The sequence below is a fragment of the Bacillus rossius genome, chromosome 3 (genome assembly GCF_032445375.1).
Source record: "Bacillus rossius redtenbacheri isolate Brsri chromosome 3, Brsri_v3, whole genome shotgun sequence".
In the NCBI taxonomy this organism is placed as follows: domain Eukaryota; kingdom Metazoa; phylum Arthropoda; class Insecta; order Phasmatodea; family Bacillidae; genus Bacillus; species Bacillus rossius.
Window position 1 is genome coordinate 91,434,111 of NC_086332.1, and position 21,927 is coordinate 91,456,037.

General features: G+C 34.9%; 1 protein-coding gene across 1 annotated transcript in view; it reads left to right on the top strand.

The window, feature by feature from the left end:
* The window catches only part of LOC134531019 (protein phosphatase 1 regulatory subunit 21), a 124,689-nt gene that overhangs the window by 82,161 nt on the left and 20,601 nt on the right, over positions 1 to 21,927 (top strand). Inside the window, exons 15-16 of the mRNA XM_063366461.1 lie at positions 7,720 to 7,869; positions 21,045 to 21,278. Of these exons, the coding sequence (XP_063222531.1) occupies positions 7,720 to 7,869; positions 21,045 to 21,278 (384 nt within the window). The remainder of the gene's footprint in view (positions 1 to 7,719; positions 7,870 to 21,044; positions 21,279 to 21,927) is intronic.

Genomic DNA, 21,927 nt, shown 5'->3' on the forward strand with positions numbered 1-21,927 from the left:
CGCTATACAACCCAATCCTTGAATTGTGAAGAACTTCTCTGCTGCACACTTTAGGCTTGTAATAATAGGTATTACATCTTCGAGTGTAGCTTTAGATGACCTGAGAGAATGTGTTGCCTCATCAAATAAATTGAGGATCTTCACCAAATTTTCTGTAAGCACCAGTCACTGTTGGTTAATTCTACATTCAAACTGATTGAGGCAGTGGCCACTGCAATAGCAGTTCGTTGTTCGTACAGCCTCTGCAGCATGTGGAATGTGGAGTTCCAACGCGTGGGTTCGTCTTGGATCAGTTCATGTTGAGGAAGTCCCAAAGATACTTGTGTCTGCCTCAGAAATTTGTAAGAATTAGTTGAATGATATAAGTGGTGTGCTGTAACACACTAATAATAATATGACGACAGACAACTGTTATGCTGGATTGGAGTGACCCAAACGTAAATGAACACCTCGTTTGTTTACAAACACAGAACTGACTGAATGGTAGATGATATTTGTCAATACACGAGTGCCTAACATTACTTGGCCCTGTTTGCCATAACTTTAAAATATTATTATTATTATTATTTAAAATATTATCAAGGTGACTAACCTGTAATACAAATAAACAATATATGATTTTCAAAGAAATTTTAATAATATTGATGAATTTGAGGCAAAACAATAACATAAAATTGGACTTATACTTGACAATGGCTAAAGTTCTCTGAGACACAATGTGACTAGCAAAAATAAGAATGTTATTGAAACTGCAGGACGTTACGAAGGGCACCCGACTCGACAAAAGTCCATTTCACGTTGAGTCTCTATTGTTGGTATCCGACACAACACGTAGATGCCGCCTACACATTCAATAAGGGTGGGGTTTGCTCCGGGCTAAACTCTGTCGGTAGGCTATTTCTACCCCCAGGACCTCTGGGGGGACCGCGTACATTTACTATTAGGAGGCACAGTCTCTGCGATAACGTCTCGTAGCAGGGATCACCGCGCAAGATGAGGGGAGTTTGCAGTCCAACAATGCGCTGGCGCCGACTCAAGGCGACCGCGCCTTACCTTGAGAATGCTGCGCTGGCTCCACGGTCTCCAGACTGCGTGATGGCTGTCCCAGGAAGTGCGTTGAGATGCACCAGTAGGCACCCCACACTTTTAGTCACCAGAGCACTCACACAGGCGAAGTTCCGGCGCGCGCGAAGTCGTTTCCCGGACCGCGGACGCGTTGATGAATTCGATAATTACCGTCCCAAATGTTGATAATACCGAACGTTCAACTTCAAATCGCGATTCCGCAGCCCGGAATCGCGGGTAGCGAAAATTTCTTAAGCGGAGCGATACGTGCTCCGACTCAGTGCAGCGGACCGACTCCCCGAGAAATCGCCAGGAGGCTCTTTTATACTTCCGCCGAGCGTCCCCAGCGGCCTCTCCTATTGGCTCATTTTTAAGTTCAGTCGGTTGCCGATTGCCGCTAATTCTCCTGGCGCTGGCGCGCATGCGCCGTCACACTGGCACTTCGAAAGTCGAATATTTACTACTGCCGCGGACCATTGTTGACTAAGTCCCTTCAAACACAGTTTATATTTAATTAAATAAGCTCTATTGACAATATATATTTATATGTGGGCCGTGTATCGGTACAGTGGGTTACTATTTTTTTTGCAATTTGACACAAGGTTCGAGACAGAACTCTTGATGAAACAGCTGTCTTTCAATACAAGTTGAAGTGTATGTATGTTGCATGTTAAACCCTTAGCAGGTGAATGTGTTGATGAAAGGGCCAACTTCATATTCGCAGCACCATCCTTTACTATGGCAACTATTTTGTTGAAGAGCCCCGACTTATAAACCACAGTTTCCCAGTTTTCTACAACCAATGCCGCAGTATGTGAAGCACCTTCGAAAAGAATCACCTCCAGAGCCAGTTCTGTGAGTGCCCAGTCTTCTTTAATGAAATGAGCTGTATCATTAAGGTAGTCTTGTCCTCGGACATTTGTCCAAATGTCACTAGTTACTGCAATGTTTTCTGCACTTGCTAATTCATTCATGACTTGACACTTAAATTTCTCATACATAACTGGTATCACAGTATTGGCCAGATGCTGCCTTGTTACCATATGGTATCTTGGCTCTAGATGGGAAATTAATCTGCGAAAACCGATATCTTCAACAACAGAAAATGGTTGACTGTCAGTGCAGACCATTTCTGATATTTTTTTGGTTATTGCCTTACTCCTGGGATCATCACTGCCAAACGTCTTTGTTTTGTTTATGATGGCCATCAATGTTGGTTGCCTTAGAACTCCAGGTGATGAAGCTGAAGCAGTTTTTACTACTTCTTTCTGTAAATGTATTCCTGGAGCTGAAGTTACAGTGGAACTTGAAGATGAAAGGGAAAATGATATTTGTGCACTACTACCAGCACTGAAACTGGGGATGCCAGGATAATCTTCACTTTGTGAACTTGATATAAGATTAGTGTGTGACACAACACAGTTTTTAACAATGACAATGTCATGTTTCATTCGCAAGTGATTTTGAAGATTTGTGGTACTGAATGTTCATTTGTTTTTTCCATCTCACTTAATACAACATTTGCACGAATTACAAATCGCGATCGACTCGTCGGTTGTTTTAACGGAAAAATAATTCAAAACAATACTCTTTGCCATCACATTTACTAATTATAATCAAACATTAATCAAACATTCAAACAGCACCTCACATTGAAGCTTTCTATATAATATTGACGTGAATTGTTTATGTTAGGAAGATCAATGTTATAAGTTTGGCACACTAAATGATTTCGCCGCTAGATAGCAGTGTTGTTCGATCCAAGCACCACATTCATTTGTTTTAATGCTTTCATGGCGGTCTCTTGCATATTAATTTCAAAGTGAAAGAGTAATTTGTGTATAACTTGTCAGTTCAAATTAAATTCAGAATAAGAAAAGCGAAAATTTTATATTGTAGTAGAATTAACCTTAACATTGCATAAAAAAAAACATAGTACCAACACATCTGCAAGAAATTACCGTTAAACTAATAATTTTTTTCACTTACGCAAAAGCAACAAAAAAAGTTTTAGAATTTATTTATTCTTAATGGAAAAATTGTTCATTAAAATTGCCGCAATCAAAACGCATTCAACTAAATACCAAACAAATTAACGTATTTGACTTACCGTCGCGTTTACCTCCCATTCTCACCACCATAACCGGGCTCTTTATTTTTTTTTTTTCAAAATAAAAAAAGTAAACAAGATATACTGCTGCTATGCCAGCGCACCTAGCGACAGAATTTTTTCCCGTTCCAAACTTGCCCATTAGACAATCCGTTTTCTTCCTAACCTGTAGTAGAATTAACCTTAATTGCACGCAAGAAACGACAGATTAACATGCGTGAAATTCGTGAAATTAGTTTTTATTTAAAATGAAATATTTTTTTGTATTATTTTTTAGTGTTATTAATTATACGTGATCATTGCAGTACAGGTTTTTACCACTGGAAAAAATAACATCGTTCGGCCTTATATGAGGTTTTGGTAATTATTTGAGTGTTTCCGTTAATATAAATCTGGGTATTGTAGTGAAGTATGTACTGAACTTTAATTAAAAAATTATCTGTATAAAGTATAAATCTATAAATTATTACAATCGGAATCGGAATAAATCAGTCGTTTTTCGATTATTTGAGAATAGGTGATTTACCTGAAATCCGCCGGTTCCGATCTCTTGCCGATGCATCGGTAACAACCCTAGTACATAGTTTTACTTTATACTAGAATGGTTGCATTTAAATGAATTACGTATCGTATTACTAGCCACCTATTAACTTCCCGTGTTAAGAATTAACATTTATAAGAATACATGTATGCTTATCTACAAGTTCTCGTGCAAGAACACAAAATCTTCTACGTGTTCTTTTGTTAAAGAGTTCTTGTAGCGGTAACTACATTCCCTGCTTGAGAGAAAGCACGTTCGCTTGCAGCACTAGTTGCTGGAATAGGTAACTATTTCCGAACAACTTTTCTGAAAGCAGGAAATCGTGTTATATTTTCTTTCCACCACTTCCATGGGTCTATATTTCTTGAAATTGTTTTTTCTGCAAGATATTCATCCACTTGTAGTCTTGCCAAATTAACTTCTAGATAGAAATCTGGCACATTCATCTTTGTGTTTTGGACTGCATCATCAAATGCTTCCCATAAACTGCTGGATGTTACAGAAGATTCACTAGCACAATCTGGAAAGAAAGCAACACAATTTAAATTGTTTCCTAAATTTTTAAATATTAATATACACGTACTTTAAAGTAAATTTACAAATAACATTTTACCTGCAGTGTGTTTTGACCTTAATGTGCTCCTCACACATTCTTCTACTTCATCCTGCGGTTTTTTTGTCTACAACTATCTTTTCATGTTCTGGAAGAATTATGTTTTTAAACGAGGATTAGAAGCATCGACATTAAGTGGGTTGGATTTTATTGAGAATATTTTTCAGGAAATTGTGTTGTTCCAGCCAGTGCTTTCTGAATATTTCTTGCAAATGTAATACCTGTTGATCCTTGTTTCTCTCTAATAAACTTATTGTTCATATACTTTAGTCCAAAAACTATTGGTAGAACCATAGAGAGAGTTGGTTTGGTATCCAAGCATACTTCTGTTGTTGCTTAATGAAGTGGCTGTAATTGAGCAACGTACGACTCTGCCAAGCACCATTCTCCTTCTGTAAGTGTAGAAACAGAGCTGGGATTTGCAGCTAGTTCTACATTTATAGACTTTTTCATTGTTAGAAATTCATGTAAATGTTGGAAATAACTATGAAAAAATTGAAGGGTGCTAAGAACCAGGATCCGAACAACCCTCAATCGGCACTTGGCAAAACACATGATATTAGACGTGGAATCCATTCTGATATGGATTAGAGTGACTACTAGTGGTTAATAATCAAAAATAAACAGAGCAAATCGTAAAAAAGTAACTAACTCTTTTCCCCTTTTATTCAATGCAAATCTCACATTATAAATATAATAACAATGAAAAGGTGAACCAGAGTTGCTGTAATGTACCAAGACTTACAATAAGAGCCATACATATAAAGCCAATAAATATTGAGAACAAGAAGTTAAACACACGAGTGTCAATAAGAGATACATGCAAATTTAAAGTTATACAAGCATAAACAATGTAACTAAAAGTTACAAGATGTAAATTAAATACCCTGTTTTATCGCATAATCATAGTCTGCACATAATGTCGCATGCGCATGATCATCGCACCTATATTTTTGGGCATAATAATTTGGATAGAAAAACCTCACTTGCAAACGTCGCATGATGTTTTTGACCCACTATTAGATTCCGAGTGCTTTGTGTAGGTATCTTTTTTTGTATAATACGATGTATTTTAAAGTTGAAATCTAATATTTATTCGGACATTACCACTTACTTATTTAATTAACGGAAATAAGAACATTTCTGATATGTAAATTTTCTTCCTTTATCTGTTTGCGTCACCGCGGTGTAGCGCTTATAAAAATGTAGCATTCGCTACTTGGCATCATTCATGTTTGGTTATGTTGCTTCCCGTATAGAGCGCGCACACGAAGTCAAATATTGATATCTCGCCGATTCATGCAACACGCGCTCTCTGTCAAGTGCCGAGTTAACTACATTTGATGGCCCGTACATCATGGTGTGTACTACAGCGATAGTTATGCGTTAGTTCAGGCTCTCATTGGGGTCACAGATTTAGTTTTTCTATTTAAAGTTGAAGAAAGGTTTTCATTGCATGACTTATTAATTATATTGTTCGTTGTGTTTTTATATACTCCACTTTTTAAATAAACGTACTTTCCATGAATGGGTTTTTTGACGTGACAACGTCTAATAAATCGATGAACGCCGGCTGCACGCACGAAAAAGTGTCCCGTAACGCACATTGTCCCACTACGGATGTGTCCTGTTATGCTCATTGTACGCATGCGTGGCATCTCTCTTCCACTCGATTGGAACAACCATCAATTTGACTTTTTAATCATATTTTTGTTGTGTGAATCATTAATATTATGTAATTTAACGATCTTCCACTGATTTTCAGCACAATCGGTACGGTTATTTAAAAGTAATGTTGAATATTCAAATACGTTTTTAAACGAATAATATGTTTTGCAGTTACACATAATAATTCAAATTACACCCGGGATCTTTTGCACAATGTTTAAAAAAAAATTGTAACACATTATAAATAAGTTTGTTGTTTTTGGGATGCGTATTTGTTATAAAATCGTGCCACGAGGCCATATTAGAAATAATAGTTTCAGATGTTTTTATATATATATATAATATATAATATATAATATATAATATATAATATATATAATACCAAAAATAGAAAAATTAAAAAAAAATTACTTCCTCAAAGAATAACATATTTTTAACGAACAATGGTGTTTTACAGTTACACATAATAATTCAAATTACACCCGGGATCTTTTGCACAATGTTTTAAAAAATATTTTAACATATTATAATTAAGTTTGGTGTATTTGGGATGCGTATTTGTTATAAAATTGTGTTATAAAAACGAAATAATATTATTCCCCTACCGTGTTGCTATCTACAGTGACGGACACGAACCGAATGAAATGCGATATCTATCCGCAATCACGGGAACCAGGCACGGCGAGTGCAGAAATAATAGGTTATGTTAGATATTTGATTATAGTTTATTTATATGAAGTTTATTTATATGAAAACTTGTTCATAATTATATTAAAACTTTTTAGCTAAACGCGCCAGTTTTTAAAATTAATTACAAATCATGTACACGTGAACTGTTTCGTCGACTGTTTATAAAGTGAAGTGAAAAGTTAATGTGGTTTTCATTGCTTATTACAACAACAATTTCGGCAATAAAGGTTAATTATTCTTGCATTTTAAAAATCTGATTACTAGTATAATTTCAAGTATTTATTTTTATTATTAAAATAAAAATGATTCAATTTTATTCATAAAAGTATGCAATCATTTCATCAATGTTTTGTTATGACGTTGTCATGTTAAACTATCGTCCGTAAACCGACTTTACAGACAACCAATTTTTTAGGAATAACTTTACCTTAAAAAAAAATATATATTTTCGTAAAAGTCGCACCCCTAATTTTTTACTTTTCAAATTTGAATTTTGTATAAAATGTGCAACGATTATGTGTGATAAAACACGGTATACACTAACAGGAATGTAGCTCAGGAAAAACGGCTCAACAATAAATTACGTTCATAATACCATAAGCTACTTGCACCAAAAATTTAAAATACATTACTTGAAAATGCATGAACATACAATATTGTGTGCACAAGTACCAATCGGAACACCCGCCCCAACCTACATGTAATACATGAACTGGTGAGAGGCAGACACTCAACCAACGTAAGGAACAATGCTCCAGACAACGCACCATAATTTATAATAAGCTTCTATACAGCTGTACACTGTATGTGCACGGTTGTAGTATTGTGCAAACGTGATATATAACCCTCTAGAAAACAGGAATCCACCGGGGACTATGTATCTGAATGGGAGAAGCTCAGTGGCTGAAATAGAGAGTGGTGGGAACAGCGGGAACCAGATTAGCAAGCTTCAAACCATTCTGTTAATGTGTGAAAACTGAAAGTGTTGTTGTGTGTGAATGCTAGATGTGTGTTGTGTTTGCTGTTGGTCAGCTGGGGCGACTGGACAGCCCGTTGCCTGTGCTGGGGGCGGAGGTGGAGGCGCGGGAAGAGGAGGTGAAGAGGTACTTCAAGGGCAAGATAAATGAGCTGGTGGAAAAGGTCCAGGATATGGAGACCAAGGCATCCATGTACTCCTACGAGGTCAGTGCTCTAAACACTTCTGCTTATGAACAAGTATTGCTTTGGTACCAGTATTGTTAATAAGTAGAGACAACGTTTTATGGTTTTATTTTCAGGACAATTATGTTTTTAAAACAAAGATTTCAATGTTATTGTTTTTATTTTTTATGAAATCTGTTTAGTAACTTCAATGTTCTGTCACTATTTTCTCCAAAACAGTGTCATTTTGATTCATAATTGATGCAGTTTTTCAATATAATGATTTGTAATAAGGACGTTTAACTTTTCAGAGCAAATAAAATAAATATGTTAAATATTTCTGTGTTTGAAAAATGTTCTAAGGTTGTAATAAAAAATGAGTTTAACTAATGACATTTGCAAAGAGTAAACCTTTTTCCAATTTTTTTAATTTAATTTTGGTACAAACATCATGCTAAATATATTACTTTTATTGAATATAATATTTAAAAGATTAGGTATTTGTCATTAGAGTTAAGTTTTGATTGAAAATGCTGATTAGTTTCATGATTTTAATTGCATTTTGGTGCTTTGAGGTGTATTAACTTGAATTTCAGTGTTATGTGGTGTTTGACATGCTTTTCGTTGATGTTTTGGTTTTATTGCAATTCACCGTATAATCTTGTCCCTATTAATAAGTCAATACACTACCACATAAATTAACTAGAAGCTGGGAATCTATCTTTGCCATCAGAATTTTGATGAGTAGGGCTAGTCACTGGTTCAATTACGTACCTATGGTACGGGGGTAGCGGGGTATTGATCAGTGTTTAAACATAGCAACAGGTTGTTGCTCTTTAAATACCACGTGGCGAGGAGCCACACAGGCTGTTGGACCACGTGGTGGTGTTATTCCTGTCTACTGGTGACTTCACAGTTAGTTAAGGTAGGTGTTGCTGATGTGAGGAGCGCTGGTGTTATTTTAAGTAATAAAAATCCAATTGCGGTAGATTGGGCCCAAACTGAGGGGCGCACGCATCTTTGAGTTGGCAGGCAGAGATCTTGGCCACTGGGCTACCAAATCAGTTGGGATATAATTAAATAAATAAAAATATATGCTTTCAAATTATGTCGTATGGTACTAATAATGTATGGTAGGTACCATTATATATAAATTTAAAAAATAGATTCACAGAGGGCGTCATCTTTAATTCCAACTTAGGCTTCCAGAAGGTGCCACATTCTGCCATTTTTAGTAGCAGTTGTTGCTACTAGAGTGTGCCAGGCTATAGTACTAGCTGGTGGTGCCACATTGAAGTACTAAAGGGTGCCGAATTTAAATTAAAAAAATATATATATTTCCCATAGGGTGCCGAATTTAAATTAAAAAATATATATATTTCCCATAGGGTGCCATGTTTAAATTTAAAAAATGATGTATCTGGTAAAGTGTGTCAATTTAAATTTTGAAAGCTGTTGGAAGAGTACCATATTGGATGGAGAGACATGATGTGCCTAAGGACTTGTTCCATTAACTGCACATAATGCACAAGGAAAGCCTTTAATGCACTACAGCCACCCACTATCTCGAATTAAAAAAGACGTCATCTAGGATGGAGAGGCATGATGCACCTAAGAACTAAAGACTTTCATAGGGCGCACTAAGAAATGCCTTTAACATCCCCAACTATCCCCTGCCATCTTGGATGGAGAGGTGTCGGGACAGTGCATTTAAGGATATGTTCCTTTATGTGCATTAAAAGCATGCATGAGATGAATAAAAATGTCCTTGTTAAATTTTGTTATAGTATTATGTATGCCTATAGGAAAAGTGGTAGAGTCTAGTATAGCTTATAGTAATAAATATATGCATGGAAGGATATTAGTAGATATAGGTTTATTAAATGTGTTTTAATTTGCTGTTAGGTTATTTATAATTTTTTAAGTATGCTTTTAAGGAGAGTGCTAGCTCTGGCTTATAGGCATTCTGTTATGAGTTACATTTTTCCTTAAGTCATGTGACTGTAGGAGAATGAATACACAGTTTAGTTTTAATATTAATTCAAAATTCCTTCCTTTTATTGTCATGTTTTATCCTTATGAATTAATTTAATTTAATTTTTATGTATCTATCTAACTGCCAACATATGTTTTTGATTTTTGATTTTCGAGATTTTCTTAGCAACCATTATTACGCTTTGTAATTAGCAAAATCTTATATTTTAAATTTGTAAATTAATTAAATAAGCTATAGATCTAATATTTCTCGTAGATGTTTATTTCTGGGCATAATATTTTAAGGCATATTTTTCTGCTTGGAAAATGACTAATGTGTTGGATTTAAGAAGTTTGTAAAATTCATGCAATTTTTAAATGCCACTACTGATTGGCTGAATAGTTTTTTGCGATAATGAGGTATCCAAGCTCGGCTGTTTGGTAGGTTTAGTTGAGTCTCAGAACTTTGTGAGCTACTGTCTTAAGTTTCATTGAGCTTCACAAAATATTAGTAAAACTTAATAGAAAATTTCTAATTAATTATTAGACAGGTAATTCATAGTTGTATAAAATATTACAACTATTGTGACCAGATTGGTCGTCAACTACGTAATATTGAAGGAGTTATATTCCCACAGCCAAACAGTTACTAAACTAAGTTGTGTTGAGGAATTTTGCTGTGCGTTGGAATCTTGAAAATAACTGAATAGAATTATCCTGCAAAGTGAACTAATTTCTGGTACTGGTGAAATGAATCAAAGTTTTGTTCAACTGAAACAACAATGTGACAGTTCATCTAATTATAAGTAGATAATTTTTTGGGCAACCATAAGTTATGGTTTCAAACAGTAAAATTTTAAGAAATAGGCTGAAAAGTATCTTTTTTTGCTGCTCCCAAAAAATGTGTTACATAAAATTAATCCTTCTATTATTATTGTTATTATTATTTTTATTTTATTTTATATATACAGTGTAAACTCTTTATAACGTCACTCGATGTAACGACAAACTCCTTAAAACGTTGAAATTGCTTGACTTTGGTTGGTTTAACTTGTTTTCTATACAATAATACATTCTATATAGCATTAGCATCACGCTCACTCTATTTAACAACAACAATACGGCATTATAAATCATTCAGAAGTACTTTCTAAGTTGTCGAAGTTGTCAAGAACTGCAGCTGTTTACGTTCTTTTGTTTGCTGTTTTGTTGTATTATCTAGCAAGTGTTTACTTCGACTGACGTACCGGAGATTCTAAGATATTTTGTCTTTTATGTTTGTATGACGAACTTGCACATGTTTACCTTGGTCACTAGACTTTTGTCAATTTGTTACACGTTATCATTATCGCAGTTGCTTACATACTTTCAAACTGTAAACATGGCGAGTAAACGAAAATCTTTGTGTATTGACGAAAAAGTTTTATTAAGCACTTGATGCAGCGAAACTATTAGAACAATACTTTTTTAGTTTTTATATAATCACGGTGATCCTGCAGTATCTCAAGATATCAGTAAAATACATAAGAAAATACAATTAAAATATTGGAGCAGCAAAAAACATCAGACGAAGATAACGAACTATATGCAATAATTGTTGTTATTTGTATGAATATTAAGGGCTCGGTTCACTCCCATGCTAGCCGAATGGCGGGATAGGGATTTACAGGTTAAACTTAAATGCACGCGATTCCATCAGTTATTGTAATAGAAAACTAAAACAAACACCAAATTGTAGATATTATAAGCATACAGGTTTCTACGAAAACAATTTTAATTTAATTTAAGTTTTTAAGTTTGATATTGTAAAATTAAGTTTTAATTTTGTCACAATTATCAGTCAGTATGTTCTACCCCCCTAATCATCTCGTAACAACGTTGGTCATATCTCAATCTCACGAAAAGTCCTTGGCTTTGGCAATGTATCTGGTTAAATATACAAGCAACACGAATTTTTTTAAATGTATATTGTGTAAGTGCCTCATGTATAGGCTGCAATGCACGCTGGTAATATGACGTGCTCCGCCGGCGGCGGTCAAGAGATAAGGACCGCGTGGAATGAGAGAAGGAACGGCCTAGTTGCCACTTCGCCTATCTCCCCCTCACCCACCCCTTATCTTCAGCTGTCACGCGACAGTAAACCCGCACTTCAAGTGATTTTGTTCCTCGGTTCAATTCTCCAGTTACTACGCTACAGCCATGGGAAGAAATTGGCGTAAGTGTTCCAAGATCTCGCGACCTTTATCTCACCGTAGAAAGCCCATGAAAAATCGAATGAAGCTTCTTCTAGCATCTAAACGTCAAAGTAAATGGTATATATTTATATGATGCAACAATTATTTTAATAAAATTTAATTGTAACTTTTTTACAGCTGGTAAAGTAAGATGATGCGGTGTTGTAATCAGCATAACAAAAGCGTAACGCTTACAGGGTAACTATCAGCAGTGTCGTGCTCGAAGGAGGATAGGGGAACGGGGCTCAGGAGTGAGGTGCTGAATTAAATTTTTGCATTATAGCACACTCGCTTAATTGAATACTTGCGCATTTGTCTACTTTCTCACTTGCATACTTGCACACAATCCACACATTCGTAGACATTATTATTCCCCTATCACTTACATATATTGATACATCACTTCTAACGCGCATAGCGGCCACTCGTCCATATGATTTTTATGGGTTTTACGGCTAGAGTGTGCTTTTGAAATCAACACAGTCAGTACAGTATATAATTCTGTAGTGAACAACCGGCTTAGAGCTTAAGGTTTCCAGCGGGAAATGAATATATATTTCATTCGTAAAATGTTTTTATTGGCCTTATAGGTTGTGTTTGGTACATGCAGCCTTACAAGAAAAACAATACACATTTTAAAGTTTTATTATTTTGCCTGCCTATAAATTCAGCAAGCCTTTTTAAAAGATTGCAAGCAATACAGTTTAAATGTGCAACATGAAATGACCACTCTATGCGATATTCCCCAGTATTATTTCAGGTGACCATAGCTGAAGTCGCTATGTACCTTTGGAAGTAATTTGGATCAGAATGTCGGGTGTGCCATGAATTTAGTTAAAATTGTATAATTTTTTTAATATAATTTATTTGTCCATCCGCCCCGGACTGGCAGACGTAAAGAGCGAGCGTTGAAAAGCAACAATTTCACAAGAAACTATCTAAGCTTAATTACTGCATAAAATGCGATGAAACTATTTAAACTATCAAAAAACCTATGGACGTCTAAACCTGGATCAGAGATTTTGAAATAAACTTTAGGTATAAGTAATAAAGATTCCGCCGGCTTTCGCGGCCATTGTCTTGCATTTATTGGCCAATAAATTTAGGCATTAGTGTTCCTAAGATTAGGTAGTTGATACGCCGAGCCCTAACAAACCCGCCGGCACACGGGAACCTGTAAAATAAAATAAGGTATCAAAGTTTTTAAAACTAGTGAGTGCTGAAATTAATGGCGTTGAAATATTGGATGTTTTAAAATGAATATTACTAAGAAGGATATTAATACATTGTTATCAGTTAAAAAATTTCTTACTTACAAGAGAATGTAATACTATCATCATGCCAATTACTACAATTATAATACGCACAATGTTATTATGTTGCTCTTTTTATAACATGGTTGTATTTGATTTGAACAACAGGAAAAAATTATTTTTCTTTACAAACTATATTTACGAAATTGTAGTAATTCGACAGGCCCTTGAAAATAATTTTGTTATGGTAGCCATTGATTAGGCCTATGTTAAACAAAATTAATTGTAAATTAATTTAGATGGTTCATGAGGCTGGAATATATATATATATATATATATATATATATATATATATATATATATATATATATATATATATATATATAAAAATTACATTTAGGTTTATGTAGTGAAGTGGTCACATAGTAACTGCAATTACGTTTCTTTTCTCCCATAATCTTCAGTATAATTTGCGCCAAAATTCTTAGCGGGCGAATTTTCACGATGTTGTGCATTACCACATCAAAGAACTTCTGACTCAATGTCCAGTCGTTATCTTGGTAATAGTCTGCTTACAGCCGAGCTGTTAGCAATTTAAGCTACGGTGAACAGTGCTCTTCTGAGGATCATTGAGTGAGCAACTAGATGGATGAGTAGTTGTGATATTGCTTGGACAGTTATTAGAAGCAGCGATTTTTTTTACCTCTTAATTTATGAATATATATTCAAAATACTGAACATTTAAATGATATGTAAAGCAAGTTAAATTGTACAACTCATTTAATATTGTAAATAGATAGGTAAACTGAATAATTCCATCTTTTATTTCAGACTGTTAAATAAAATAATAAATGTTGTTTCTTACATCCACAGCGCACGCTGTTCACCATGTATTTGAAAAAGATAAACATGAACGAACTATTTAACTGATAGAATTAGTTTATGAACATTTTATAATGTGCCTGAGCATTTAAAATCTAAATGTATTCTAAATTTTATTCTTCAGGTCAGATCAGTGCAAATAACTATTTCCCCCAAAAAAGAACATATATTCAAGCCGGCGCATACAAAATACAACTGCAATACATATTAGAGATGAAAGAGTTGAGGAAATTAGCTAAAAAGCTAAAATAGAATTAAATAGAGCTGGAAAAAAAGTGTGAATTAAGAATTCGTGTGAAGCTATTTCATTTTTATCTGGGAACCACAACTTATTAATTATTTTTTTATACACAGGAAAAAAAACACTACAAAATAGCTACTTTTATTTTTAAGAAGTAGAGAAATGTTCGTTATAGCTGTAGGTTTTCACTGTGATTTTTAAGGTCTTGTGTGTTTCGGCATAGTAGTGGGAAAACCTCGACAGAAAAGTAATAATATAAAGATACGCGAGGACTGATAGCCACATTATTATTATCGTTCCACTATTCGTCTTGCTATTTTTAATATATGAAATAATTAAACAATTATAAATATTTAACTAAGGCTATTTAGATGTACATCTCAGTAATTTTTTTAAAGGAAACCTGCTACGGAAAATTTTAACATAATAGGGCTAGTTTACATCTTACATTATTACGATGCGGAGATTAAGATTTACTTTAAATGCACTTAAATGAATCATTCTTGTCTCCAGTGATAATTACTATGTGAACAAACATTTTATGAATAATTTTAGTTTTCATACAGAATATTCTCCTCTGTCATTTTCAACACAAGAACAAAATATAGCATGTTATCCTGAGCATTTCATTAATAATAAAGTCTTTAAGTAAAATCAGAACTAATATTCATTTTAAAAAAGTTTGTTTTTTAAGCCCTAAAAACGTTTAATAAGATGATAGGATTATACAATATCGAGGTTTTGTAGCGATGCATTTCATTAACATATGACCATTTTGCATCATTAACACGTCTTTGTCTGAAAACAATATTTCCGAATCAAATGCCAAATCATAACTGTGTAATAAGCATGCTTTCTTAACAATAGTCATGTATTCAACATTTAGTTAAAATATGTATTTGTACTAATTTCTTATTTTATTATTGTTAAGCACATTTTATTCTTATTTTTATTTTACAGTTCGGCTGTTTGTGAAGATTTTAATGAGCATTTACCAAACCTCATTGTTGAAAACAGCCAAATTGAGAGTTCCTCATGGATAAATTTACAAGGAAACGGGATATTCAGACCCTCATATGTAATGCCATATTTATTAAACCAACAAGAAAAGCACACAAGACAGTGCACTGCAGGAACCATTCAGTTCAAAAAAGAAATTCGTCATGGTCTTTAGAATATTTAATTCCTATTACTTTTAACTGATAATAATGTATTCTTTATGGGACTTACTCAAGTAGAACATGGATATTGATTATTTACTACGTAGCTTCACAAAATTAGTGGGTAACGTTTATTAATTGAGTTCCTACCATATAGTACGATTTTGAAATGAACTCAAAACTAGAGAGTAAAGTAAGGAAGACTGCAGTACTTGTGTAATTTATTAATCACAGTTGTGGCCTTATTTGTATCACTGTGCATTGTGTTCACGAATTTTCCTGTATTTTTTATACTGACACCACTTCCAGCCTCCTGATCCCGAAGTAACTACAGCGACACAGGTAGAAGATTTATCTTGACTCTGAAGTGCAGACCGATTCGGGCCTCTTACAACTCCTAGAAAACAACTTAAAACTATTACCACAATTATTCTATTTTTAGGGAAGCTGTAGCTGGATTTATTGTAATATGAGACTGAATCAAATTCTGTGATTGAATTTATGTTTTGTAATCAGTGAAATGTATGATGTTTGAAAAATTGAAACATTTATCACGGTAAATCTTTATATTTACTTACCTAAATTTGTGTAACATTAAAACACTGACGAGCGTTTATATGTTTGGAATGCCAATTTTTTACTTAGCATAAAGCTAAGTGTAATTAATACATCATATTTGATATAAACAGTAGACAAATCAATTGTGATACTTCAAATAATCACAAACCGAAATCACACCATGGATATATATATATATATATATATATATATATATATATATATATATATATATATATATATATATATATATATATAACACGATCTACTTTGTAACTCTTCAAGTTTACCTGGGAAACTAAATATTGCTTGAGTTTCATCGAATACCTATAACAAAATCATTATACATCTTTGGTGTGGTCGTACATAGACCTTTCAGGAGTTTCCCCTCTTTTCTTTGTTGACCCGGCGCTCTTAGCCATAAGGCCCTGCCGCCCCGGGCCCCCACGGGCGTGGATATGGATGCGACATATACGCAATCGGAAAAGCCGCTAGAGCTCCGGCTATGCACAGAGGCTGAGGCATGTCCACCCCCTCGGCCCCCTGCTCGCTCAGCTCACCTTAGCCCCTAGAGCAGCACTGCTGGCGCCTACATCACCCAGTCAACCCGCGGTCCGGTGGAGGCCGTCCCGGTGTTGTCGTACAGTAGTGTCTCGCTTATCCGCCATAAACCGGTCAGCAGAAAGTCGGATAGTTAAAATGTCGGATTAATAGGGAATTGCTAATAAAAACATTATAAATGTAAAAATTTGCTAATGTTTTAAACATTTCAAACCTAATAAACATTTTTAAAACCAAAAAAATAACAAAAATATCTGGCTGAATAATAAGTTGCAGTACCTAGAGTCGGGATCAACAAAAATTATTATGACACAAATTGTCGTTTATGTTTCCGATAGAATAGTTTATTTTTTATTTTTGAGATGTCGGATAATACGAAATGTTGGATAAGAAAAGGTCGGGTGAACGTGACACTTCGGTATTTGATTATTTGTGCATAATTCAGTCATATTCATTCAGTAAGAAAATGAAAGTAGGTAATGAAAATAAATCATAACATTGTGTGGTTAAGTTCATATCAATCATTTATTGGAATTAAATAAAACCTGCATGTGTAGTTCCGATGCGAGTGGTAAAGTCTCTGTTTTCAATGAGTAGAATTCGTTTTTTTCCGGAGGTTCAAAGTACAGGAGGTGCTTTTGGGCGTTATTTATTTAATGCCTAAATTATTTCGATAAATACTAAATTTTTTACATGGAATTATGTTAATATAAAGCAGTGTATACGTTTACAGTAGTCAAATGTCAAGTTTCCTTTCGAATGACTGTGAAAAACGGGGAGGTTCATCGCAGCAATGAAGGAAATATTTTTGTGTCCAATTTAAGTTATAAGCCGAGGCTCCAGATTGTAAGGATCTCAAGGCAATCGCGGGCTACATATATCTTGGGTGAAAAATATTGGGTCAAGTAAAGTATTGCATTAAATGTTCTGGACATTTATAACCCGTAACCACGAGATGAAAATAAACTGTAGAAAAAAAATGCTAAAATGTCGTTTATTTATTATTAATTCTGATTGCGTTTTGTAACATATTATCCCAGCCTAATCAAAACGCGAGTCAATAGGCCTCAAAGATATAAATTTTTTATTGGTAAAAATTATTAGCCTGGATTAGTATATATTCCACTGAAGAATTTCTGTTTGTCACACAACATATTATTTTCAATCCAGTGTTAGTTTAATACGGTACAATTTCAAATTTATATAAATATAGTAACATTTCAAAACAAACAAACGGTACGTATTTTCCTGAATGTATCAAATATTTAGACAATTGTAAAACCGATGGGATGATATCAGGCAACTAAAAAAAGTTACGTTAACTTATTAAAATATTGTTTGCCAAAATCGAAACCATTGAAATAAATATATTTATATATGTCCTTTATGGAAATAACTTTAAACTGAGAATACACAAAAAAAATAATTCTGTTTTAATTCTTGAATCACTGTATTAGGATTTTGCCCTTAGTTCTGTGTTTTTTTTTATTTGAATATAATTTTGTAGGTAATATTCTATTTAACTTTTCCTTAATCGTACCAGACTGCCTTTCCCACCAGCCGGCCAAATGGTCCACGGACTGCTATTCAATATATCCATGGTTAAACCAGCAAGCAAATAGCACACGCCGCCAATTGGGGCCCATTCGGAAGCAGAAGGCACTGCCTAGCTGCCCTCGGATAGCTAGCAGAGCGACCGCGGTACCGCCTGTCTTCGGTAGCCCATAGCCCTTGGTGCGAGCGTCACATGTCAGATAACGCTTGGCAACACCGCGTTGTAATTATCGTGTCCCCCCCGCTTCTACCCGGATGACAGCGGCGCCCCGGGAAGAATATATGTCTGTGATAACAAGTGTTCAACTGATCGTGACTACTAGCGCTCTCCAGCGGGACAGAATCACAACCGTGACCTTGAACCGAGCCCTTAATGTTCATGTGTAAAATGTGTACTATATTAGTAAATACATATTATTATAGAAAAGTAAAATTATATCTTTTATTTCTCTCCATTTAACGACCACTCTCTATAACGCCGAAAAATGCTCAGTCCGTTAATTGTCGTTATATAGAGTTTACACTGTATATATAAAGTAGAGTTTTGTATGAAATAAATAAAATTTTGATGTTGGTTAGATAATCTTTGTATCGCTTCAATGGTTGACAACATTTGCAGTGTCACTGTGAGAGATCATATCCAAGAGTATGAAATCTGCGACACATCGTAATTATTTTTCATACATGTATGTATATGTTCTCCCTCTTACACGTTTACTGCGTGCCACGCATTACCTGATGTGGTGCCCATAGTTAATACTACTGTGGTGCCGTGCTAATGCTACTCATTCCCTCCACCAAGACAATGTAGGTTAATTCCCAGCAGGGTTTTACCAGCATTTTTTGCATTTGGGAAATAAGGGTGTGTGGCAAGTTTTCTAGCATTTAGGCACACTAAACACTGCGTTTTATCACTTTGCAACCTTTGTTTGAAGGAACTTAATTTTCAACAATATTACTCGGTGGTCGTACAACATACCGCTTACTACATGTACATATCATCTAAGCCAGTGGGACTTTGGAATTACAGAACGAAACTGATTAAGAAGGCAAAAATTAGCTGCTTTTGTTAGACTTATTTGAAACAAGTTTGACTTCACCACTTTGAATACACTTGGGTATCCATTTGTTTCATGCAAAACTGTATTCTCTCGGTAGACTGGTCATTCTCATGTTCTGCCTGCATTTAAACAAATATTTATTGCCATGATTCTTACAAATAACCAAATTCCTTAATTGAATAAAATGAGAAATCCCTAACTATCCCAGCATTGCCTGTTATAATGATGTTCCCAGAAATTAAACACGGTTCCTCCAGAATCAGTGTGACTACAGGTCAGAAAAGTCACAAAAAGTAAGATAACTGGACTGATTACTAAAGAAATGAAGTCTCAAAATAAAAAATAATATTTCTGGAAGCCTGGAAAATTTAATTTCCACAGTCGTTTGTGAACTTGCCCTTTTTTTTATGTTTCATTCCAGTTTGTAGGCATATCAAATGAAAAGTAATAGAGACTGTCATGTATGAATTATCACTAATATGATTTAAGCTTTATAATTAAAAATTGGTTGCTCCTGCGAATAGTAAATATGTTTTGTATTACATTAGCACATGTACATTTGGGCTTATTATTGGAGACAAGATAATATGGTGAATTGTGGTAAAACCAAAATAACACTGAAAACCACATCAATGCACCGTATAACATCAAAATGCAAGTTACTAAATTATAAAGCACTGAAATGCACCTTTAATTAATATTTTATTCAAATCACAATATTGAAATATTTTAATTTACTTTTTTCAATGGATGTAATTTATTTAGCATGAAGTTTGTTCCAAAATATATGTATAATTAAAATGAATTTTGTTTTAACTTCTTTTTGATCTTGCAACTGGTATTAATAACTAATTTTTACATTATATGTTTGTACATTTTTCAAACACACTAATTCTTTCAGTTTTTTTTGGTTCATAGTAGTTCTGTCCTAGACATACAACAAATTATAATACACTAGTTTGGTGGAATATATGTCATGAAACATTTAAATGCCATATTTGTTGAATAATATGCTGTTTTCATAAATAAACATAATTTATTATATCTAAAAAAAACACATGTTATATTTAAAAAAACTGTGATATAACAAAATGGGTGCATGTACTGATGTAAGTGCGTTAGAAGACATATTTACTTAGTGTAATAAAAAATTAACTTTAATTTTGCATGAAAATAATTAATAGAAATAATAAAAGGGCTGGAGTGATATTACAAAAACAGTCGGTAAGTATAAAAGCAGTCAAATAAAAAATTTGAATAAATACTCAGTATTCAATATAAGTATAAGCACCTGTATCAAATAAATGATTTAATTTAGTAAAAATTTTTGAGATAAATTTTTAAATTAATAATGAAAATCAATAAATATGCTCAATGTTTATTTAATTTATTAATTTTAATTATCTATTAAATACAGTTAAAAAAACATTTAGAAGCACAATTCATATCACTAATATTCACAATACATAAATGTTTTTAATTAAATGGAACCAGTATTCAATATCAATCAATAAATTATATTGTTTAGAAACACATATATCATTTTTTTTGTATGTAGCCATTTTTTCATCTTGTTGCATGGTGCACGGGCATTGTAAAAATTCACTCTGGTCGTTTCTTCACAACTTGCCTGAAGAAGTATAGCGTCAAGAAAGGTTGTAACTTGAAGTCACTAAAAGGTGTGGACAAAGTGCCGCGCCGTGCTTGTCGAGCGAGGAAGGGTGTGGTGTGTGCGGCAGTGCGACAGCATGCGGGAGCGGCTGGAGCTGTGCGTGGCGGGCAAGCAGAGCTCGGACGCCAGCCTGGGCCAAGTGCAGGAGGGGGCGGCCCGGCTGCAGGAGGAGCTGGCCACCACCACCGAGAGCTACGAGCTGCAGCTGCGCATCATGTCCGAGCACCTGGCGGGCATGAACGACAAGCTCACAGCGCAGCAGGACGAGATCGACCAGCTCAAGTACCAGCTCACCGCCAAGGTCAGTCTCCCTCCCCGTTAGAGGGGGTGTTCACAAAACTAAATTGAAACTAATAGTTTTGCTGCATGATGCCCAGCAACGCGGAGAAACGGTAAAAGACTAACGAAACTATTTACAGATGGCACTGCTGAACACGATTACCGCCACAGTGGCGCACTCACGATCGATGGCGCCAAATTCAAATATCCAAACCACCACACATTCTAGCACTATGCCCAAACATACTGCCCACCAAAAATAACATTTTTTATGTTTCACTACACTGGTTCTTAGTTGACTGACAACCGACACAATTTTATCACTGGCCGCTTCACCACTCGATGCTGCTGTTTGATGGTAGCTACTCTTGACACACCATCCTGACCAGGATGTAGGGTTGCGACGCGGCCGAGTTGCCACTGCAGGGGTGGAAGGTGGTCTTCTTTGATGAGGACAAGGTCACCAACCTGCAGGTCACCTTCGCTTTTGGTCCACTTGCCATGTGGTTGTAGAGTTTGCAAATATTCCTTGTGCCACCGCTGCCAGAAGTGGTGTGATGCACTCTGTACCAGCTGCCATCTGTCTAATCTGTTGGTCTGAATTTCCGTGAGGTCTGCAGCTGGAGGAGATGTCAGAGAAGTGCCAACAAGGAAATGTGCTGGCGTAAGGG